General features: G+C 49.1%; 1 protein-coding gene across 2 annotated transcripts; it reads right to left on the bottom strand.

Annotated features, from left to right (window-relative positions):
• On the bottom strand, positions 2,404–17,117 carry PIGT (phosphatidylinositol glycan anchor biosynthesis class T). 2 transcript variants are annotated; one of them, XM_003360013.5, is made up of 12 exons: positions 16,890–17,117; positions 16,164–16,341; positions 13,525–13,652; positions 13,062–13,162; positions 12,833–12,919; positions 12,217–12,304; positions 12,008–12,105; positions 11,749–11,914; positions 10,785–10,985; positions 4,264–4,429; positions 4,057–4,140; positions 2,404–3,045 (listed from the first exon to the last, which is right to left on the bottom strand). In XM_003360013.5, exons 1-12 carry the CDS (start codon positions 17,074–17,076, stop codon positions 2,793–2,795), a joined length of 1,737 nt encoding a protein of 578 aa, XP_003360061.3. In that variant the 5' UTR covers positions 17,077–17,117; the 3' UTR covers positions 2,404–2,792. The 2 variants fall into 2 exon arrangements, with proteins under 2 accessions (XP_003360061.3, XP_020933253.1); XM_021077594.1 differs by lacking the exons at positions 16,164–16,341; positions 16,890–17,117 and adding an exon at positions 14,495–14,903.

Here is a 22,429-nt window from a genome sequence, read left to right as displayed (position 1 = left end):
CCCTAGCCTGGGAACCTCCATATGCTTTGGGTGCGGCCCTAAAAAGCAAATAATAATAATAATTTTTTAAAATAAAATAAAATCAGTACGGGCGTTCCCTCTGTGGCACAAGATCAGCAGCATCTCTGCAGCACCAGGACACAGGTTCAATCCCCTGCCCAGATTAAAGGACACAGTGTTGCTGCCGCTACAGCATAGGTCGAAATACTGGCTTGGATCTGATCCCTGGCCCAGAAGTCCTCATGCCTTGAAGTGGACAAAAATGAAAAAAAAAAAAATCAGTGTGGCCAGGAAGTCCTCATGGATAACTTGATGGTGGATTCTGGATTTATTTTGAAGGTAGAGCAGACAAATTTATTGATAGGGCCCAATGGGGATGAGAGAGAAGGCTCAAGGTTGAGCCTGAGGTTTCTGACCTGGGCAACTGGAAAGACGAGCATTGCCATTAGCAGATACGAGCCAGCTACGGGGGCATGTTGGCGTGGGGTGGAGACGGCAGAGGCCTGGTTTAGGAGACACTGAATTTGAGATGCCTTTAGACATCCAGGTGGAGACGGCACGTAGGCAGCTGGGTAAATGAATCGAATTCAGGAGGAGGTCTAGACTGCAGATACAGGGAGCTGCCTGCTCACAGATCACACAGGACATGATGGGAGGGCATGGCTAGGTATGGACTTGGCTGGGGTATAAAAGGCCGCAATTCTGTACTCTTCTGACTTGGCAGACACCGAGCGAGCGCCATGCAGGCTGCCCAGGCCACTTTGCTTCAGATAATCCACTTATCTCACTTATACCCCATTGATTTATTGCTTGGAAGTAATCTGGAGTAAACCCATCTTGATCCAGCTGCCTATGCCCAGTCTGGACTAGCTCACCCACACCACCTCCCTTCCCACGGACGTCCCTGGTATGTTCTAGAGGCTCTTGTAAGACCTTCAGAGGTAACCCAAACAGCCCCATCTATGTTGGCTGTGTAGACATGGCCAGTACTGCTGTTAGACTCTGCACTCAGACTTGTAGGGTTTCCAGAGAGCCCCTCGCCCTACCCATCACTACCTCTAGACCTTAGACCCCAAGCCAGAATAGCCCACACCCATCCATACAGTTGACTTTATTTATTGAGCACTTACTTGTCCTGAGCACAGTCAGGTCCAGATGGACAGCAACCCATGTGCCTCCAGGAAGCTCCTAGTCTAATGGAAGTAAAGGACTGTAACAGCCAGGGTGATAATGAACACGAAAGCTAAGTCTAGGGAGGGGAAGGGCACACACAGCAGCTTGGTGTATCAGGGAAGACTTCCTGGAGGAAGCAACATCTCCCCTGGTCTTATAAACCAGAGTGAACCTGGCAGTTGAGGGGGGAGTGTGGTGGGTGGCACAGGGCATGCTGTTTGGTGGACAAGCCAACCAAATGATTATGACGGGAGAGGTGGGGGAAAGGGAGTTCCCGTCATGGCACAGCGGAAACGAATCCGGCCAGGAACCACAAGGTTTCAGGTTTGATCCCTGGCCTCGCTCAGTGGGTTAAGGATCTGGCGTTGCTGTGAGCTGTGGTGCAGTTTGCAGACGATGCTCAGATCTGGCATTGCTATGGCTGTGGCGTAGGTGGGCAGCTGTAGCTCCAGTTCCGCCTCTAGCCTGGGAACCTCCATATGCTGCTGGTGTGGCCCTAAAAAAAAAAAAAAAAGAAGTGGGGGAAGGAGGGGTGGCAGACCCAGACCGTAAGTAACATATAGTGGATGCCAAGTGTTGTCAGAGGAAGAGACAGGAGGAGGGGGCAGGGCAGACATCTGCCTAAGGACTTGATTTACAGGAATCCAGGGTTATACAACCCGGAAGGGGTGGGCAGCAGCAGGCTTCAATCCAAGGCCTTCAAAGCCAGTGGGTGGTCTAGGGACCACCCACAACACAAGCTCCTGAGGGGCCTGATAAAAATCGCTGAAGGCTGGGCTACACCCAGCCCAACTGACTTCACAGGGCCTGGACCTCAGGAATCCTCATTAATTCACAGGAGCCCCAAATGATTCCAATACAGTTTGGTTGGAAAACCACCACCCGGAGCTTTTCTGTCTCTCCAGCCCCAGCCTTGGAGATAGGGGATGGTTCTCAGGGCTCCTAAAAGGCACAAGATGATTCACTTTCACGGTCATGGAGATGCTGACATAAACACTCCCAGACAAACCCAGGGAGTTCTGGGAATTACAGTGAGATGAGGTTGGTGGGGGAAGAGGGAAGCAGGACACAGGGGGAGCTGCTGGCAGGAGTGGCAGGAGGTAGGCGAGTTTTATTTGGTTGCTTGGTTGTCTTTCTGTTGGTTGGTTGTGGAAGGTCCTGTTCAGGAACCCAGCAAACAAGCCCTAGTCCCCAGCGCCTCCCAGGCCTCAAGGACAGGAGGCAAAGAACCAAGGATGTAGACACTTTTTATTCCACAACCAGTAAATTCCACCTCCCACACAGTGATAACCAATTCTTGAGCTTGCCCAGTGATCCAGGCCAGGGCTGACCCACAGAACCTTCTGGGATGATGGAAACACTTGTCGAGCCGCCGGTACAGCGGTCACTCATCAGTTTTGGTGACCGAGCCCTTGAAATGTGGCTGGAACAGCTGAGGAAACGCACTTTCAATTTAAATTAAAGTCAAATGCCATGTCTCCGCTCATGCTTCCCGCACTGCACAGTGCAGCTCTGGGCCCTGGCCCAGTCCAGGGGTCCATGTGGTTCCGAAGCCACCTCTGCGGAGAGCAGGTGGCAGCAAGACAGGGAGATGCGGCAGCCGGGCGGCGTGCGGGGTCTCAGAGCGGCGGGACGCCCCGGGCGCGCCGGATCAGGTTGGCCAGCCGCTTCGCCAGGCCGCCCGTTCTGGGCTCCTCGATGTGGAAGGTTCGGGTGAGGAGATTGTAGAAGGAGCCGTAGCACACGGCCACCACGGTGCACGTGAGGCAGATGACGTTGTAGGGCATGCTGAAGTCCGGGGTGGGCAGGTTCACCAGCAGCGGCTCCGTGTAGAGCCGCACGAAGTGGCTGGAGCCGTCGGAGACTGGGAAGCTGCGGCGGCCAAGCAGGGCGTGAGGCAGGACCGGCTGCTCCTCCCCATCGAACCCCCCTACCTCCCCGCCTTGGGCTGCCCTGAGCCCATCTCCCTGGTAAGGGTTTTCAACGCTTTCTTAGCCTCAGAGCCTTTTTTTTTTTTTTTTTTAGGCCACATACATGGCATATGGAGGTTCCCAGGCAAGGGAGTCGAATCAGAGTTACAGCCGCCGGCCTACACCTGAGCCACAGCAGCAACACGGGATCTGAGCCGCGTCTGCGACCTACACCACAGCTCAGGACAACACAGGATCTCTGACCCACTGAGCAAGGCCAGGGATCGAACCCGCATCCTCTTGGATACTAGTCAGGTTCGTGATCCGCTGCGCCACAACAGGAACTCTATTTATTTATTTATTTATTTATTTTAATTTTCAGAATATTGCAAAGCCTCAGAGCCTTTTAAAGCTCAATGCATAAATGTGATCAAAGGAGAGCTAGGCTGTGCTGAGGGAGAGGAAAGGGACCCTGTCCTCCCTTGGCTGCCACTGCCTCTCCCTTGGCCTTCTGGTCTCAGCCTAAAGGCCATCTCCTCAAAGAAGCCCTCCTGGATGACCCACCAGCTTACTCCCCAGTAACCCCGAGCCCATCACCCTCTGGAACAGCCCGTCCCCTCTAGCCTGTGAGCACAAGCAGGGCGGCGGCAAGTTTGCTTTCTTCACCACTGCACACCCAGTGCTCTCTGAAGTTCCTGGCAGCTGATAAGCGCTCAATTAAATATTTGTTAAGAGAATCGATGAGGAAATGTGGGCTATACGTACTGCTCGTCTCACCAGCTAATTCTCCTAGAGGCACTTTAGGATCATTTCATAACGGTTGTACAAATATGGACCCCAAGGGTTTTAGTTGGGACTGAGTAAATCTACACAAGACTTTGGAAGAGGCAACATCTAGCCCCAGGCCACCCTGTGGGAACCTGACCCTCTGTGCTGGTGCCTCCCGGTCACCGGCAGCTGAGGTCACACTTACAGCGTGTTGAAGAGGGGGCTCTCGTCCCAGTCCACGGGTTTGGCGGCCACCACGCTGGGCACGAGGGCGCTGAGGACAGAAGGGCTGCAGAGAAGCCCACAGATATTCCATGAGCCATGTTCCTCACGGGTCCTCCATCACCAGTAAGCCATGGAGAGGGTGGGTCAGGAGGCCGGGGGGCCGCAGGTGACCGTTGGGGGAGCCCACCTGACATAGAAGCCGTGGTTGGGGTCCGGGGTGTACTCAGTCCACTTCAGCAGCGCCCGCTCAAAGTGGATGGAGACCTTGGTGACCGAGTTGGCTGGCAGCTGAATCAGCATCTCCAGGAGGTGGGGCTGCAGCCGGTCCCGGGCAGGCTGGTAGTGGATATAACCTGGAGACAGGCAGGGCCCACCCACAGCTCTTTCAGGGCTCAGACCCCCTGCATCTTTTGTCCCTACCTATTGAGGCCCGGGGGCGGGCCCTGGATCGGGGTGCTGAGAAGGAGGGCTTTGGATCACAGAAGCCTGGCAGGCTCACAGGAGGGAGGAGGATCTCAGAAAAGGGAAAAGATGTTTCCAGGGCAGCCATCCCAGGACGTGTTTGACCTAATCCATCTTCGCATCCCCAGAACTGGGCCACCAGACATCAGGTGCCTCATGGGATGCAAGAGGAAGTCCACAGAACCACCTGGGAAGTCTTCTTGCCTAAAACAGCAGACCTAAATCTAATCAAGTTTCTTTTTTTTTTTGTCTTTTCTAGGGCTGCACCCGAGGCATATGGAGGTTCCCAGGCTAGGGGTCTAATTGGAGCTGTAGCCGCTGGCCTTCCCCAGAGCCACAACTCGGGACCTGAGCCAGGTCTGTGACCTACACCACAGCTCACGGCAGTGCCAGAGACCAGGGATTGAACCTGAAACCCCATGGTTCCTAGTCGGATTCGTTAACCACTGAGCCACGACGGGAACTCCTAATCAAGTTTCTACATCAACCACCAATACTCCAGAACACACAAAGGATGGAGGAACGTGTCAAACGCGGGCAAGTCCAGAATGCAGAACATCCTATGCAACCAACGACCCAGTTCTGCCAACAATTAGAAAGAAAAAAAAAAAAAAAAGACTGAGGACTGTTTTATAGATTAAAAGAGCCTTAAGAGTTAACATATCCATTAAGATTTGAATAACAGGGGAAATGGGGGGGTATATACAGGAACTCTGTACTTCCTGCTCAGCTTTTCTCTAAACCTAAAACTGCTCCAAAAAATATTAAGTCTATTAATTTAAAAGAGAGAGAGAGAGAAACATAAGAGCCTATCAAGCAATTGTAATGTGAGGATCTTATTTTGGTCTAATTCGAACCAATTACAAAGTTATTTTCAGGACCACTGGAGAAACAGGAGTGATAATGATAGCTTATATATTTGCATACTGAAATTTTTAAAGGTGAATTGATACAAGGTCTAGGGTTTAAGATATTCCACAGAAAAATAAGAAACCAAGAAAATAAATAAAAGGACAGATGGAACAAAAATGATGAGAAGCTGTGGCACAGAATAGAGAGCCCGGAAATGAACCCACACTCACATGGGCAATTAATCAATGATAAAGGAGGCAAGAATATACAGCGGAAAAAAGACAGCCCCTTCAAGAAATGATGTTGGGAAAAGTGGACAGCTACGTGCAAATGAATCCAACTGGACCCCTCTCTCACACGTAACAAAAATAAATTCGAAATGGATTAAAGACTTACATGCAAAGCCTGGAAAGATAAAACTTCTGAAAGAAAACACAGGCAGTATGCTCTTTGACTTTGCAGTACTTTTTTGGAGATGTCTCTTCAGGCGAGGAAAACAAAAGCAAAAATAAACAAGTGGGGTTACGTCAAACTAAAAAGCTCTTGCATAGCGAAGCAAACTACTAACAAAGTGAAAAGACAGGCTATAGAATGGGGAAAAATATTTGCAAACGCTCTGTCCAATAAGGGCTTAATATACAAAATATGCAAAGAACTCCTACAATCCAACATCAAAAAAAAAAAAAAAAAAAAAAAAAAAAAAAAAGGAAAGAAAAATCTGATTAAAAAACCGGTGTAGGTCCTAAGTAGACATTTTTCCAAAGAAGACATATAGATGGCCAACAGGCACATGAAAAAATGCTCACCATCACTAATCATCAAGGAAACCGTATATCAAAACTGCAATGAGCTATCGCTTCACACCTGTCAGAAAGGCTATCATCAAAAAAAAAAAAAAAAAGAAAGAAAGAAAGAAAGGCTATCATCAAAAAGACCACAACAGGAGTTCCTGCCATGGCTCAGCGGTAACAAACCTGACTAGTATCCATAAGAACGCAGGTTTGACGCCTGGCCTCACTCAGGGGGTTAAGGATCCAGCGTTGCTGTGAGCTGTGGTGTAGGTCACAGGCATGGCTCGGAGCTAGCATTGCTGTGGCTCTGGTTTAGGCCAGCGGCCATAGCTCCAGTTAGACCTCCAGCCTGGGAACCTCCATATGCCATGGCCCTAGAAAAGACAAAAAAAAAAAAAAAAAAGAAAAAAAAAACTATCTTATTAGCCAGCAACTCCATACCTGGGTATTTATCTGAAGAAAACGAAAACATTAAATGGAAAAGACAAATGTAATGTTCACAGCATGATTGACAACATCCCAGACATGCACACAACCTTAGTGCCCACTGTTAATGACCAGATAAAGAAGAGGCGGTACATAGAGACAGCAGAATATTACTCAGCCATAAAAAGGAAGGAAATCTTGACATTTGCAACAACATGGACAGACTCAGAGAATATCATGCTAAGAGAGAGAAGTCAGACACAGAAAGATAAATACTATATGATATCACTTACAGGTGGAATCTAGAAAATAAAACAAATGAACATAACCAAACAGAAACAGGCTCATAGATACAGAGAATAAATGGGTGGTTGCCAAAGGGGAGGGGGTGGGAGGAGAAGAGAATTGGTGAGGGAGATTAAGAGGTACAAACTTTCAGCTGCAAAATAAATGACTCACAGGCATGCGATGTACCGTGTGGGGAATATGGTCGGTAAATTATGGATTATATTTGTATGGTGACAGATGGTAACTAGACTTATTGCAGTGATCATTTTGAAATGTACAGAAACACTGAATCACTATGTTTTGTACCAGGAACTAATATAGTGCTATAGGGCAGTTATACTTCAAAAATAAACAAAACCCACAGAAAAAGAGATCAGATCTGTGGTTAGTGGAGAGGTGAGGGGTGGGGGAAGGGGAATAGAATGAAGGCAGTCCTGAGTACAGACTTCCAGTTCTAAAACAAGCGCTAGGAGTTCCTGTCGTGGCGCAGTGGTTAATGAATCTGACTAGGGACCAGGAGGTTGCAGGTTCAGTCCCTGCCCTTGCTCAGTGGGTTAAGGATCCGGCATTGCCGAGCTGGGGTGTAGGTGGCAGATGCGGCTCGGATCCCGCGTTGCTGTGGCTCTGGTGTAGGCCGATGGCTACAGCTCCAATTAGACCCCTAGCCTGGGAACCTCCATATGCCACAGGTGTGGCCCTAGAAATGGCAAAAAGACAAAAAATAAAAATAAAAAAAACAAGTGCTAGAGATGTAATGTACCATGTGATAAAGATAACTGACACTGCTGTACATTATCTATGAAAGTTGTGAAAACAGTAAATCCTAGGAGTTCTCATTACGAGAGAGAAATTTCTATTTCTTTAATTTAGTATCTACAGGAGAGAGTGGATGCTCACGAAACTTATGGGGGGTCATCATTTCATGACATACACATGTCATGTATGATAAGTCAAATGGTTATGCAAACACCTTGAATTTATACTGCGCTTTATGTCCATTCTATTTCAATACAACTGGAAGAAAAAATAAACAACAAATGAAAAAGAGGATACGCAGCTAGACTGCAGAGGTTGAGTGATGGGTTCAGGGGAGTTCATTATAGTATTTCATTTGGGTATGTGTTTGAAATTTCCCAGAGCAAAAGGTGAAAAAAAAAAAAAAATCAAACCAGAAAAACCTACAAAATACATAGGCAGGGTGTTTGAAGTAGAGATTTTGAAGATGGTGTGGTATAGATCTTGGGGCTGAAAATAAGTAAAGATTTTTTTTTTTTTTTGGTCTTTTTAGGGCCACACCCAAGGCAAATGGAGATTCCTAGGGGTTGAATTGGAGCTATAGCTGCCAGCCTATACCACAGCCACAGCAATGCCAGATCCGAGCCGCATCTGTGACCTATACCACAGCTCACAGCAACGCTAGATCCTTAACCCACTGAGCGAGGTCAGGGATCAAACCTACATCCTCATGGATATTAGTCAGGTTTGCTACCACTGAGCCACAGTGGGAACTCCCCAATACTCTGTTCTTCATGCTAATCTTTTCTCCATTTGAAAGTCTATGAATCATCAGAAAATAAAAAAATGTGCCCAGAGCACAGGGAAGAAGGAGCAAGTAAGAGAAAAAGATAAGGACACGCCTGCCTTCATCAAGTTCTACTAAGAATCACCAGCACTACTGCTGGTGGGAATGTAAAGTGGTGTGGCCACTGAGGAAACCAGTATGGCCCTTCTGCAAAAAACTAAAAATAGAGCTGCCATGTGACCCGGCAACTTCATTCCTAGGTGTATTCAAAAGACCAGAAACACTAGTTCGAAAAGATACATCCGCCCCAATGTTCACAGCATCATTATTTACAATTGCCAAGATATGGAAGTACTTAAGTGTCCATCAACAGATGAATGGATAGGAGTTCCCTGCTGGCTCAATGGGTTAGGGAATCGGGCATTATCACTACTGTGGGACAGGTTTGATCCCTGATCCGGGAACTTTGGCATGCCATGGGCACAACCAAAAAAGCAAAAAACAATTTTAAAAAAATAGAGAATGGATAAAGAAGATGTGGTATATACACACACACTGAAGTATTACTCAGCCATTAAAAAGAACAAAATTTTGCCACTTGCAGTGACATGGATGGACTTGGAGGGCATTATGCTAAATGAAAGAAGTCAAACAGAGAAAGACAAATACTGAATGATACCACTTATATATGGAATCTAAAAAAACACAACAGGAGTTCCCGTCGTGGCTCAGTGGTTAACGAATCCAACTAGGAACCATGAGGTTGCAGGTTCGATTCCTGGCCTTTCTCGGTGGGTTAAGGATCCAGCGTTGCCGTGAGCTGTGGTGTAGGTCGCAGGTGTGGCTCAGGTCCCGTGTTGCTGCGGCTCTGGCGTAGGCCTGTGGCTACAGCTCCAATTCAACCCCTAGCCTGGGAACCTCCATATGCTGCAGGAGCGGCCCAAGAAATGGTAAAAAGACCAAAAAAATAAAAATAAAAATAAAAACATACAACAAATTAGTGGATACAACAAAAAAGAAGCAGGCTCAGATCCAGAGGACAAACCAGCAGTTACCAGTGGGGGGGACGATACAGGGGTTCTGGAATGGGAGGTCCACATATTGGGTAAAGATAGGCTCAAAGATATATTGTACAACACAGGGGATATAGCCAACATGTTGCAGTAACTGTAAATGGAGTGTAACCTTTAGAAATTGTATACAGGGAGTTCCCGTTGTGGCGCAGTAGTTAATGAATCCGACTAGGAACCATGAGGTTGCGGGTTTGATCCCTGCCCTTGCTCAGTGGGTTAATGATCCGGCGTTGCCGTGAGCTGGGGTGTAGGTCACAGATGTGGCTCGAACCTGGTGTTGCTATGGCTGTGGTGTAGGTCAGCAGCTACAGCTCCAATTTGACCCATAGCCTGGGAACCTCCATATGCTGCGGGAGCGGCCCAAGAAATGGCAAAAAGACCAAAAAAAAAAAAAAAAAGAGAGAGAAATTGTATACAAAATGGAGTTCCCTGGTGGCCTAGTGGTTAAGGATTCAGCCTTGTCACTGCTGTGGCTTGGGTTGGATCCCTGGCCTGGGAACATCTGCATGCCAAAGGTACGGCCAAAAATAATTTTAATTTTTTTAAAAAACAAAAATTGCATAAAAGAATTTTTTTTTAAATTATCACTAGTACTATGTGTTTTAACAATTTTTGCTAAAAACTACTTCCAGGTCTGGCATGGGAAGGCTATCCTTTCTAGTTCTCAAACTATTCCTAATTCTTAGGTATACCTGGGTCACTTTACTATACACCAGAAATTGACAGAACATTGTAAATCAACTATAATTTAAAAAAAAATTTTTTCCTTGTGTTTTTAGGGCTGCACCCACGGCATATGGAGGTTTCCAGGCTAGGGATTGAATAGGAGATGTAGCTGCCAGCCTATACCACAGCCACAGCAACGCCAGATCCAAGCCTCGTCTGCGAATTACACCACAGCTCATGGCAATGCAAGAGGCTTAACCCACTGAGCGAGGCCAGGGATCAAACCTGCGTCCTCATAGATGCTGGTCAGATTCATTTCTGCTAAGCCACGACAGGAATGCCTAAAAAATTTTTTTTTAATAAATAAAAGTTTTTATACCATTAAAAAAATAATAAAACTATTCCTAACTCTTTTCTTTTTTTTTTTTTTTTTTTTTTTTTTGGATCCTAGTCAGGTTCATTAACCACTGAGTCACAGAGGGAGCTCCAAAACTATTCCTAACTCTTGATGCCTATGTAGACTGCTGAAATACTCCCGGAATTATCCTGAGAAATGAGGCTCTGGGGGGCCTGGAGGGAGAGGGAGCGGGGGTGGGAGGTGGGGCCTGGCTCAGGACTCAGTGCTCACTTGGTTTGTTCTCCTTGCCCTTGGAGGTGATGGTGAGGGTGTGCACGTACAGCCGCAGGTACCAGGGCACGGTGTCCAGCAGCAGCACCGGGAAGGCCCGGTACGGGTGGGTGTTGTACAGCAGCGTGCTCAGCTCCCCGTTCTGCAGCCCATAGCCACTCACGTACCGCTGGGCATGCAGAAAGGGCACAGGCGGGGCCTCTGTGCAGAGAAAAGTCAACAGTTAACAGTTCCCTGGGAAAAAAAAAAAAAGGTCATTCTCCACCCACACTCCCTGGGTCAAGTTCAGAGTCTCAAAGCCAGGGAGGGGATGGAGGAACACTTTGCTATCAGAAGTGGGAAACCTGCATTCTAGAAGCGTCCTTGTCTTCCCCGACCACAGCGATGATAACAGAATTACTCTTATTTACTAAGTACTTACATGGGTTGAGCTCTGTGCCCCTTCCAACCCAAACCAAATGGTCTCACGATATTCTGCACTTTTCCTTGGTAACACTGAACATAATCGCAATAAAAAATGTTTTGATTCCTGCTTCAACTATTAGGTGCTATGTTTCTCAAAAGCAGGGTATTTCTGGAGTTCCCATTGTGGTTCAGCGGGTTAAGAACCATATATAGTGTCTATGAGGATGCAGGTTTCCATCACTGGCCTCGCTCAGTGGGCTAAGGATCCGGTGTTGCCATGAGCTGCGGTGTAGGTCGGAGATGTGGCTTGGATCAAGTGTTGCTGTGGCTGTGGTGTAGGCCGGCAGCTGCAGCTTCAATTCAACCCCCAGCCTGGGAACCACATGCTACAGGTTTGACCTTCCATTAATTATCTCTGTTACTGTCCCCATTTGACTCCAGAGATCTGGGTCTCAACACATGCCTGTTATCTCATGGTGAAGGGCGGGACTGCGAGTCCTGCCCACAAGGTGAAATCGCTGTAGTCCCCAGTGGCCCAGCAGCCCAGTCCTCAACCCACCATTCTCTGGGGGTCTCTTCCACTTGAGCTGGAGGTTGAGGCTGCGTGAGTTGTTGATCACGGCCGAGTCCAGCAAGTCATAGACAGCATAGGTCCTCCGGGTGCCCAGGATGACATCCTGGTACGTGGTGAGGGGGAGCGGGTACACCTCCAATGTCTCATTGTCCTGGGGACACAACGGCAGGGCTGAGAAGCCAGCTGAGGCTCAGGCTAGCTGTGGGGGCAGAGGGTCGACGCGTGTGGCTGGAGATCTTGGTACCTGGCTGTAGCTGGTGATGTCCACGTAGACTCGGCTCTCGGCAGCCAGGGGGCAGGGCTCTGTGAGGGTTCGGGAGAACATCCGGAACAGGGACCAGTCTGAGGAGCAGAGGGCGGCGATGAGCAGGGGTGGGACTAGGCCTGCTCCTCCGCACCGAGGGGACGGGGCTGGTGACGGGAAGGGAGGGATGTGCTGCTAAGGCAGCTTACCTTTCTTTCCCTGCCCGGTGACAAAGGCATCAAACACAACAGAAAGGGTCTGCCTCAGCTCCCAGGAGACGCTGGTACAGCGAGCATTCTACCACAAGGGCCAGAGGGCAGCAGTGAGGACGTACGACTCCCCCAAGCACACAGCCCCAGGGACTCCTACCCGGACTCAGTCTCTTGTCTATTATAAATGTCCCCATCCATCGATTTGCTAGCGTTCCGACTGAGCTCTTGACCCAGTGCCAGCAGCTTTATGCGCATCAGTGGGATGAGCCATTGCCAACCACCGGAGGAACTGATACTACTGTTAATCTCATTTGACAGAGGAGAAAACTGGGGAAATAAAACGACTCACTCAAGGTCATGCCAGCTGGTGAGTGGCTGAGCGAGCAGCTGCCCCCTGCACGGCTATGGCTGTTAACCAGCATGCTCCACAACAAAGACTGGGTGAACGCTTGCCAGGCAAAACCTCGGTTTCCCTGGCACGTGGCCAATGCCCTGAAGCATCATTACATCTCCCGCTACTGGCTCGGCCCTCCACGGACCCTGGGCTACGCGTCTTACCTGCACCTTCTCTCAGAGCCTCTGGGTGGCGCCCACCCCTGGCCCCACGACTTACTCTGCATACAGGGCGCATATGCACTGCCTGGGAGTGGTAGCTCGTGTGGAACAGGCGATCAGCCTTCAGCAGCACCGAGAGGCCCGCCTGGAGGAGGTGGGGAGGGAGGAGAGGTCAGTGGGGGACCCGAGCATGGGGTAGAGGCCATCTGTCAGGTAGTGAGGGGGCATCTGGCAACTCCATCCACCCTCAGGGGCTCCCACTGGTCTTCAGGCCCCTCTGGCCTCACCTTGGAACTGCAGGGCAAGAGCTTCTTCCACGGGGTGAGGTTCTCGGTGCAGACAACCTCCCGTGGCAGCACCGCATAGCGCAGGAAGGAGTGATCCGTGCCTAGGGGGACAGAAGCCTGTCTGGGGAGGGCCTTGGGGCCCCCCTCCTCGGGACCCACACTCTAGAGTGTGGTGTACACACACATACGTACACGTACACACACACACACACACACACACACACACACACACACACACTCCAGCACCACTGCCCTAACAGTCCCAACCGGGGTAGGGTAGGGTGAGTGCCCTCCTCCCTCTAGAAGAAGGCAATGCAGAGACAGCGGGATCTCAGAAGCCTTCCTGGGGGCCTGCACACAGAGGGGATTCACAATCTGGCGGTGCTGAGGAAGGAGGAAGCAGAGGAAAGGTTGGGGCTAACAGGTAATGGGAAGCAGGAAAGGGCCGCGGAGGCTGTCTCACCATTGGCCAGCCCCAGGGGTTTGAAGGAGGCGGTGGGTGTGACAGTGTTGGTGGAGTCGATGAAGTTGAGAGAGGCGCAGAAGATCCCCGAGAGGACGTTACTGAGCTCCTTCCAAGATTTATCCACACTGGATGGAGACACAAACCCGCTCTCTGTCCCAGGCTGCGTCTGCCCCCTCCCTTCAAGCCCGCAGTGGCTGCCAAGCCGTGAGACTGGCCGGCTGCTGGAGCTGGAAATGCCCCCGCTTGGCCTGCCCCTCTCAGGCCCTTCTTCCTCCCTCTCCTGCGGACAGCCCTGCATCCCCACAGGTCTCTGCTTAGGTGGTTTCTCTCCTGCCTGGAAATGCCCTCCTCACTCCTCTCCACCCACCTCCAAGGAAGACCCCCTCTTCCAGGAAGCCTTCCTGCCCTTTCAACCCCAGCCTCCTCCCGGGCGGCCACTGTTCTGCCTCTCAGGAGGGCCCTCCTGGGAAATGACTGAGTGGCAGCAGCCTCTTGTCCTAAGCATCTTTTCTCCTCAATTAGGCGGGTGGGCAACCTGAGGACAGGGAGGAAGTCTGGGTCATCCATGTACACCCCACAACACTGTGCAAAGTGCCCCACACCCCAGAGGCCGAGATCAGCTCACTGATCCACCCTGGGGTGTGCTCTGCTGGGCAAAATGACATACTTCGCTGTGAATACCCTGAGTGAGTCGTGGTTCTACCTTCAGGGTGGGATGTCTCACTGAACAAGGGAAAACAAGCATAAGCATCAAATGAAATTCGGTGTCAGAAAGACCAAAACAGAGTTGCTCTTTATAGTAATAATAGAATCAGATTAGAATTCTGAACATCAGCTCCATATTATAGGCAATTATGAAGGGAGATGTGACAGCGGAACGGTTGGGAGAGAAGGCAAGGAAGCCAGAGTTCAGGCAAGAGAGAAAGGCTTCGCAAGTTCAGGGGCTTGCTCCTCATTTGACCATCACCTTGGAGCTGTCCTGGGGTCTTTCAATAATACTCTGTTCAGAGCTTCCCAATTGCTCCAATCTTTAGGCCTCAAATAAAGATGGCAAACTGCAAGTTCAAAAGCTCTACTCAAACCATAGTCATGTTTCATTTGATATGCACAACATTAACCCACGTGACATTTCTTAAATTTTTAAATTACTCGCTGATATTTAAATTTGGCAAGTTTCACATTAAAATCCAGATTTCTGATATTGCTCAAAAAATGAGAGTATCAGATGACAGCAGGCTTCTATTCCCACATAGCCACATCCATAGGGGCTGAGTGGCAGCTGTCCTCCAGAGCTCGCCAGCCTGCTGCAGGCCCCACCTCTCTATTACTATCCTAATTTTTTTTTTGTTTTTTAGGGCTGCACCTGAGGCATATGGTAGTTCCCAGGCTAAGGGGTCCAATCAGAGATACAGCTGCCGGCCTACACCACAGCCTCGGTAACGCGGGATCTGAACCACGTCTGAGATCTACACCACAGCTCACGGTAACGCTGGATCCTTAACCCACTAACCAAGGCCAGGGATCTAACCCACAACCTCATAATTCCTAGTTGGATTCATTTCCTCTGCACCACGATGGGAACTCCCTGCTATCCTAAATTAAAAAAAAAAAAAAAAAAATCACGTATGAGCTACTGATTTCCCACAGGGGGGTTAAGAGGAAATGTGGTCCAATTGCAGTACCTAACCCCACCCCTCGCCCAAACAAAAGCAATTTTTCTAATACAGAAATCTGGCATCTTGTGGGCCAGTTCTAGTTCACACATATTTTGTTTAGTCCTCACGACATTTTATTATTATTATTATTATTTTTTTTTTGGTCTTTTGTCTTTTTAGGGCCAAACCCACGGCATATGGAGGTTCCCACGCTAGGGGTCTAATTGGAGCTGTTGCTGTTGGCCTATGCCAGAGCCATAGCAACGCCAGATTCGAGCCACGTCTGCGACCTACACCACAACTCATGGCAATGCTGGATCCTTAACCCACTGAGTGAAGCCAGCGATCGAACCCCCAACCTCATGGTTCCTAGTCGGATTCGTTTCTGCTGCGCCACGACGGGAACTCCTATTATTATTATTATTATTATTATTATTATTATTATGTGAATGAATGTCTTTTGGTTATCCATGGAGGAAGTTCCCATTGTGGCTCAGCCGTAAGGAACATAACTAGTATCCATGAGGATGCAGGTTCTATTCCTGGCCTCGCTCAGTGGGTTAAAGATCCAGTGTTGCCATGAGCTGCAGTGTAGGTCACAGATGCAACTCAGATCTGGCATTGCTGTGGCTCTGGCATCGGCGGGCAGCTGCAGCTCCGATTTGACCCCTAGCCTGAGAACTTCCATATGCCATGATGCGGCCCTAAAAAAAGGATCAAAAAAAGAGGGGGGGGGTACCGAATCTGCCAGAGCTTTCTATTGCCTCTATAGATATATGCACATGCTACCTTGGGTCTGGAAGTACTGGGGAAAAAGGTATATTCAGCCTAGGCAAGAATGCCCCCAAGTCAGAATATTTCTTGCATCCAACGCCAGATTTACCCCCATGGAATTGCTGCCAAGGGCAGTGGTAGGATGACAACACCTGCCCAGCCACATTCCCACCAAGGCCTGCCGCAGGCCTCAAGGTGAGCACTCACTCAGTGACAGTGTCTTGGAACCAGACCCAGAGCTCTGCACCTGACGGGGCCTGAATGAAGGGTGTCCCCCAATATCGAGTCCTCCAGAAGCCTTGGGTTAATGACAGGTGCAGCTCCCGCAGAGAATACTTGGAGATCAACTGCCCCAGGGCTTTGGGGAAGAGCCTATAATGAGACACTGGAGAAAAGGGAGCAGGTGAGTGATGATGATCCTGGAGGGAGGGTTCTCAGACACTCCAGAGAAACAATACACCCCAGCTCTGGGTTCAGAGGAATCTAAACTCCAGACCAGATTCAGTCACCTACTAGCAATGTCATCTTGGAAAGGTGCCTTTACCTCTCTATGCCTCCAATCTCTTTTTCATAACCGTTCACAGAACTTAGCACTGCGCCGAGCACCCAGGATAAATGGTCACCTCAAATTGTACCATCATCAGTGTTGCAACAGAGGGTTCTAACTAAAGGTTTAGAGTGGCAGCCTGGAGCTGCGGAAAGAGCACTGGACTAGAACTCAGGAGGAGTCACTCCCCCTCTCCAGGCCTCAATTTCTTCATCGGTACGATGGGATTGTTCAACAACTATTCTATCCTTCCGCGAGGACCCTGTTTGTCCGGCCCCACGACCAGGGGCCAGAATCTCATCCAGGAATCAGTCCCCGCCCCTAGGCTAGCCTCCGCCCCACTCCCAGCAGGTGTCACAGTACCTTTCTCCCATCAGCCTCCTCACCTTCTTCCCGCTGCAGATCCAAATCCCAGCGCGTGCGGAACTGGAATGTGGCGGCTACGTCCCCAGAAGGCAGCGGGGTGATGACAAGCTCCTCCCGCAGGCTATCGCGTGGGGATTCTGCCTGGCTCCAGCTGCCAGGCCCCAGGAGCAGCAGCACCGACAGAAAAAGCGGCACCGCCGCCGCCATGCCTGCGGCTGCTTCCGCCTCCCAGTAGTCCCGCCCCCTTGGATGGCCGGCCTCCAATAGGAAGAGCGTAGGAGAAGTGACTTCCGGTGCCATCCTGAAAGCGGGGGTCCGGCTACCAGAGCAAACGGCCTAGATGAGCCCCTTCAGGACTGGTGCGGGTAAAAGGATGCTGAGCCGGCACGATGGGTGGTGGGCACGTGAGGTGGCTCGGGCCTGGACTGAGGACCCCCTTCCCCGCGAGAAAGTGCTTAATAATATCGAGCGTCGCTGCAGCCATTGTCCCTCCGCTATAGTTGAAGAAACAGACTGGGTTCGATCCCTGGCCTCGCTCAGTGGGTTAAGGAACTGACCTTGCCGTGAGTTGTGGTGTAGGTCGCAGACGCGGCTCGCATCCCGCCTTGCTGTGGCTGTAGGCCAGTGGCTACAGCTCCCATTGTACCCCTAGCCTGGGAACCTCCATATGCCGTTGGTGCGGCCCTAAAAAGACAAAAAAAAAAAGAAAGAAAGAAAGAAAAGAATAAAGAAACTGATGAAAATGATTACTTTTGCGAGGTCGTACGGCCAGGCTCCTGCCTCCCTTAATTTCTTGTCTCTATTTGCTGGGCCTAGCCAGCTCTTCTGGTGCAGAACTTTTGCACAAAACTCTGAAATAATTCACCCTTTTATTATGAAAAATTTCAAACATACAACAAAGTTGAAAGGCTTAACACCTGTTTACTCATCACCCAGATTCCACAATTAACATGTTACTATGCTTGCTTTATCACAGTCTATAACTTCCTCAATTCATCTTAAGTTTTGATGCATTTCAAAGAAATTTCAGACATAAGGACACTTGCCCTTATATAGTTCAGCATCCATACCATTAACTAGAGTTCAATACTTGCTTACATTTTTCTTTTGATGTAAAACTTACAAACATGAATGCACAACTCTGGAGTGCACATTCACTGAGTCCAACAAATAGATATACATGTGTAACTGCTGTTATGTGTCTGTAAACCCCCTGAAATTTGGCTAATGTTCCTTGCCAGTCAATCCCTGGGCACGCCACCTTCCAGAGGCAACCACTGTTCTGACTCTTCTCCACAAAATGGATTAATCTGTTCTAGAGCTTCATATAAATGAAATCATCATTTGTTATGTATACTTTTTTGTAAAAGGCTTGCTTCAGGGGAAGAATGTTTTGGTGAGTCGTTCATCTTCTTGCATGTATGAGTGGTTTGTTTCTTTTCATTGCTGTGTAGTATTACTTTCTGAATATACTGTCATTTACCTGCTCTCCTGTCTGGGTACACCTGAGCCCTTTCAAGTTTTCTGTTCTTATGAGGTAGGCTGCTATGTAAGTTACTTTGCAGACATATGCTTATCATTTCCTTTGGGTACATAGTTAGGAGTGGACAAAGAGAGGATATATGTTTAATTTTATAAGAAACTTCTAGATCTTTCTCCAAAATGCATCATTTCGTAGTTGTACCAACAATGTTCCCATAGTTCCACATCCTGATCAACATTTGTTTTGTTTTGTTTGTCTTTTTAGAGCTGCACCAGCAGCAAATGGAAGTTCCCCGGCTAGGGGTCAAATCAGATCTGTAGCTGCAGCCCTACACCACAACCACAGCAACACCAGATCCAAGCCATGTCTTCAACCTACACTGCAGCTCATGGCAATGCCAGATCCTTAACCCACTGAGCAAGGCCAGGGATTGAACCTGTGTCCTCATGGATACTAGTCAGGTTTGTTATTGATGAGCCACAGTTGCTTTTAATTTGGGAGAGTTTTGAGTTTTTGGGTTTTTTTTGTCTTTTTGCCTTTTTTCTAGGGCCGCTCCCGCGGCATATGGAGGTTCCCAGGCTAGGGGTCTAATCGGAGCCGTAGCCACCGGCCTATGCCAGAGCCGCAGCAACGCGGGATCCGAGCCAAGTCTATGACCTACACCACAGCTCACGGCAACGCCGGATCCCCAACCCACTAAGCAAGGCCAGGGATCAAACCCGCAACCTCATGGTTCCTAGTCGGATTTGTCAACCACTGCACCACCGAGGGAACTCCCCAGTTTTGCGTTTTTGTCAGTGGGTGTGTATGCAGTGTTATCTCATCGTGGTTTTAATTGTGGTTACTTGGTATGTAGTGATGTCAAGCATCTTTTCATGTGCTTTTTGGCCATCAAATATTTTCTTTTGTGAGGGGTCTGTTAAAATCTTTTTTTCCATCCTCTCCTTTTGAACTGGCTTGAGTCATAGGAGTTACAAACAATTCCTGCTTTGGTTTTTCCACCTCCCCAAGGGGAAACACATTCATGAAGGATTTTGTGCAGTCTTTTGGTAAAACCCACAACCCTACTTCTCTGAAGAGCCAAATGTGGTGTTCGGTGGGTCTGACAAGGTATACCCCAACTTGGAATTCCCTGGCGGCTCAGTGGGTTAAGGATCTAGCGTTTTCACTGCCAGGGCTTGGGTTGCAGCTGTGGTATGGGTTCAGTCCCTGGCCTGGGAACTTCCATATTCTGTGGGCACAGGCCAAAAAAAAAAAAAAAAAAAAAAAAAAAGACATACCCCAGCCAACCAGAGAGGAAATGTCCAAAAGATGTCCTTATCTCATTATGCCCTCATTCTACTTACATCCATTATTTCCACTGTACTAGATAGGGATTAGAGGGAAGGCCATGAGCTTAGATGTCAGATGGACATGGATGCAAATTCCCACACCGGCCTTTATCCAAATGAGCATGAGCAACCTGAGTGTCACCTTTCCTGCTCTGTAAAGTAGATAAAGCTGCTTTCAGGGTTGTAAGGATCGGAAGTTAGGTCCATATAGAATCTGGAATATAGTAAGTGCTTAATAACCTCTACTGACCTTTACTCGAACAAGTCGATGAGGTGGTTACCATTATCTCCATTTTACAGAAGAATAAACTGAGTTATAAAAACAAATAGTTGGAGTTCCCGTCATGGCTCAGTGGTTAACGAATCTGACTAGGAACCATGAGGTTGCGGGTTCGGTCCCTGCCCTTACTCAGTGGGTTAAGGATCCGGCGTTGCCGTGAGCTGTGGTGTGGGTTGCAGACTCGGCTCGGATCCCACGTTGCTGTGGCTCTGGCGTGGGCCGGCGGCTACAGCTCTGATTCGACCCCTAGCCTGGGAACCCCCATATGCCGCGGGAGCAGCTCAAGGAAAGGCAAAAAGACAATAAATAAATAAATAAATATGAATAAAAACAGATAGTTGCCTAAGATCACAGTGAGTGTTGGAGCCAGGACTTGAGTCGACACTATCAACTTCAAAAAAAAGTTTAAGGTAGTTGCAGTTATGATTGTGATTACGTTGTACTTCTGTGCTTTGTTTCCTTTTGAAATTGCCTGTCCCCATCCCTCAAGACCCAGCCACCTCCAGAGAAGACTTACCTTCTTCCTCGCTAGTGTACTACAGCCCACATTGCATTTCCATTTCTTGTGGCCATGTCCCTTCCTAGGAGAGCTCTTGGCCACCTTAGTATTTCTGTTGCCTAAGCAAGGAGGCTAGCGTATAGTGCATGTCTGAATGAACAAACAAACAAGACAACATGACGAGACAACACGACAGCAGCTCCATGTTGTCCCCACACTGTTCACAGTATCAAGTTCCGTGCTCTCCTGGGCACCGCTGCAGTGTGAGCCATCTAGGGAATCTCCCCCTGAGAAGTGGTCCCTCCTATTTCCTGCACAGCACAGGATGCTACAGGAGGAGTCTGTTTTATTCCCTCCTCTCTATGCGACAGAAGACACCACTCTGTGGCTGGGAGACTGAAAGCTCAGCTCCTTGCCACCGAGTTGGCTCCACATCATCCCCCATCTCCAAGGGCCTGATGTGGCCTCAGAAAAACAGTCAGCTGGAGACATTGGCTCTGAAGGCCAGCCAAGCCCCTGGGGTTTGGCAGAAGAAGAGGTCATTGTCCCAACAGGAAGTGGTCCTGGGGTCTCAGCTGACCCTAGATTTTCCCAGGCAGGGCTAGAGCTCCCAGCAGCTGAACTGAAGGCTCCCCACAGGCTCACAAACAATTCCACCTCTCCAGAGGGCTGAAGAGCCCTCTGCCCAGGCAGGCTCCCTGCCCTACATCCCTCAGATCTTAGCATCGTGTGCCGGTCGCTACTGATGTGTTGACAGCAACCAAGCTGGCCTAACTTCCCATCATTCACCTTGGAGGGGATTGGGGTAACCCCAAGAGCTGAGAAGCCCTGCAGAGCAGAGCTGCAGGTATCATGGGGTGCAGCTCAGGAGGAGGCTCAGCAGCAGTCAGATAGGAGGTTGAGCCTTGCTACAAAGGAAGGGAGAACGCACAAGAGGACAGAAACCCAGGCTTCTGTCTGCAGCAAAGTCATTTGCAACCCAGAAAAAAACATAAAACTTAACATGAGGCTGGGCCCTGTCCCAGCTTAGAGGATGATCTCAACTTGGACACAGGGCCTTTCAGACAAAAAGAGCACAACCCCCCCTCACCCCCGCCACACTGCCAGTTCCAAGTTTCTCACTAGCTTTAGGAAAAGTACTTCAGAACTGTCACTTACAATGGTCTCCTGCTGGGGCAGAAGCAAAATGGGACTATTGGGAAGACAGCAGCCCTGTCACTCAGCCCAGATGGCACAAAGAGCTTTGAGATTTAGACTGAAGGTCATTGATCCCATGGATGGTATGATGTATGAAGGGAGACGGAATGATTTATTTTTTTCTAATATGAAAAATGACCTGATGTTCCTTAAGGCTGAGTCCTATAACCCCGCGCCCTTTCATTGCACCCCCTCTCCCTGAGCAAACTCACTGGCACCCATGGTTACACTTACTAGCTGTACACTGATATCTATTGTTTTTTCCAGCCCAACCCTTTCATCTAAATCCCACACCCATGGGTGCAAACGCTTACTCAAAACACCCTCTTGGTCTCAAAAGCACCTCAAACTCAACATGTCCAAAACCTGGAGTTCCTGCTGTGGTGGCAATGGGATCGGTGGCATCTCTGCAGTGCCAAGACACAGGTTCAATACCCGTGCAGTACAGTGGGTTAAAGGATCCAGCATTGCCATGTAGGTCACAGCTGTGGCTCAGATCTGATTCCTGGCCTGGGAACTCTATATGCCTTGGGGCAGCCAAATAAGAAAAAAAAAAATGTCCAAAACCCAATTTTTGACCTTCTTCCCAAACCTGGTGCTCTCCTAAACTCCCTACTTGGATGAAGAACCCTCTGAATCGTCCTGGTGCACAAGGCAGAAGCAGTGGTGGCACGCCTGAGCCTTCCTTCTCTCATACACACCTATCAAATATTTTGGAATTGGCCTCCCCAGTATCTCTTCATTCCTTCTGCTTTTCTACACTCACCCCT

This window comes from Sus scrofa, chromosome 17 (genome assembly GCF_000003025.6).
Source record: "Sus scrofa isolate TJ Tabasco breed Duroc chromosome 17, Sscrofa11.1, whole genome shotgun sequence".
NCBI lineage: Eukaryota > Metazoa > Chordata > Mammalia > Artiodactyla > Suidae > Sus > Sus scrofa.
This window is presented reverse-complemented; position numbering and strand designations above follow the sequence as displayed.

Coding starts and splice junctions, on each gene's coding strand:
- PIGT (XM_003360013.5), bottom strand. CDS start 17,076: ATGGCGGCGGCGGTGCCGCTTTTTCTGTCGGTGCTGCTGCTCCTGGGG. Junction 13,163..13,524: donor ACCCCTGGGGCTGGCCAATG/GTGAGACAGCCT, acceptor CTGTCCCCCTAG/GCACGGATCACTCCTTCCTG. Junction 10,986..11,748: donor GAAGAGACCCCCAGAGAATG/GTGGGTTGAGGA, acceptor TTCTCTGCACAG/AGGCCCCGCCTGTGCCCTTT.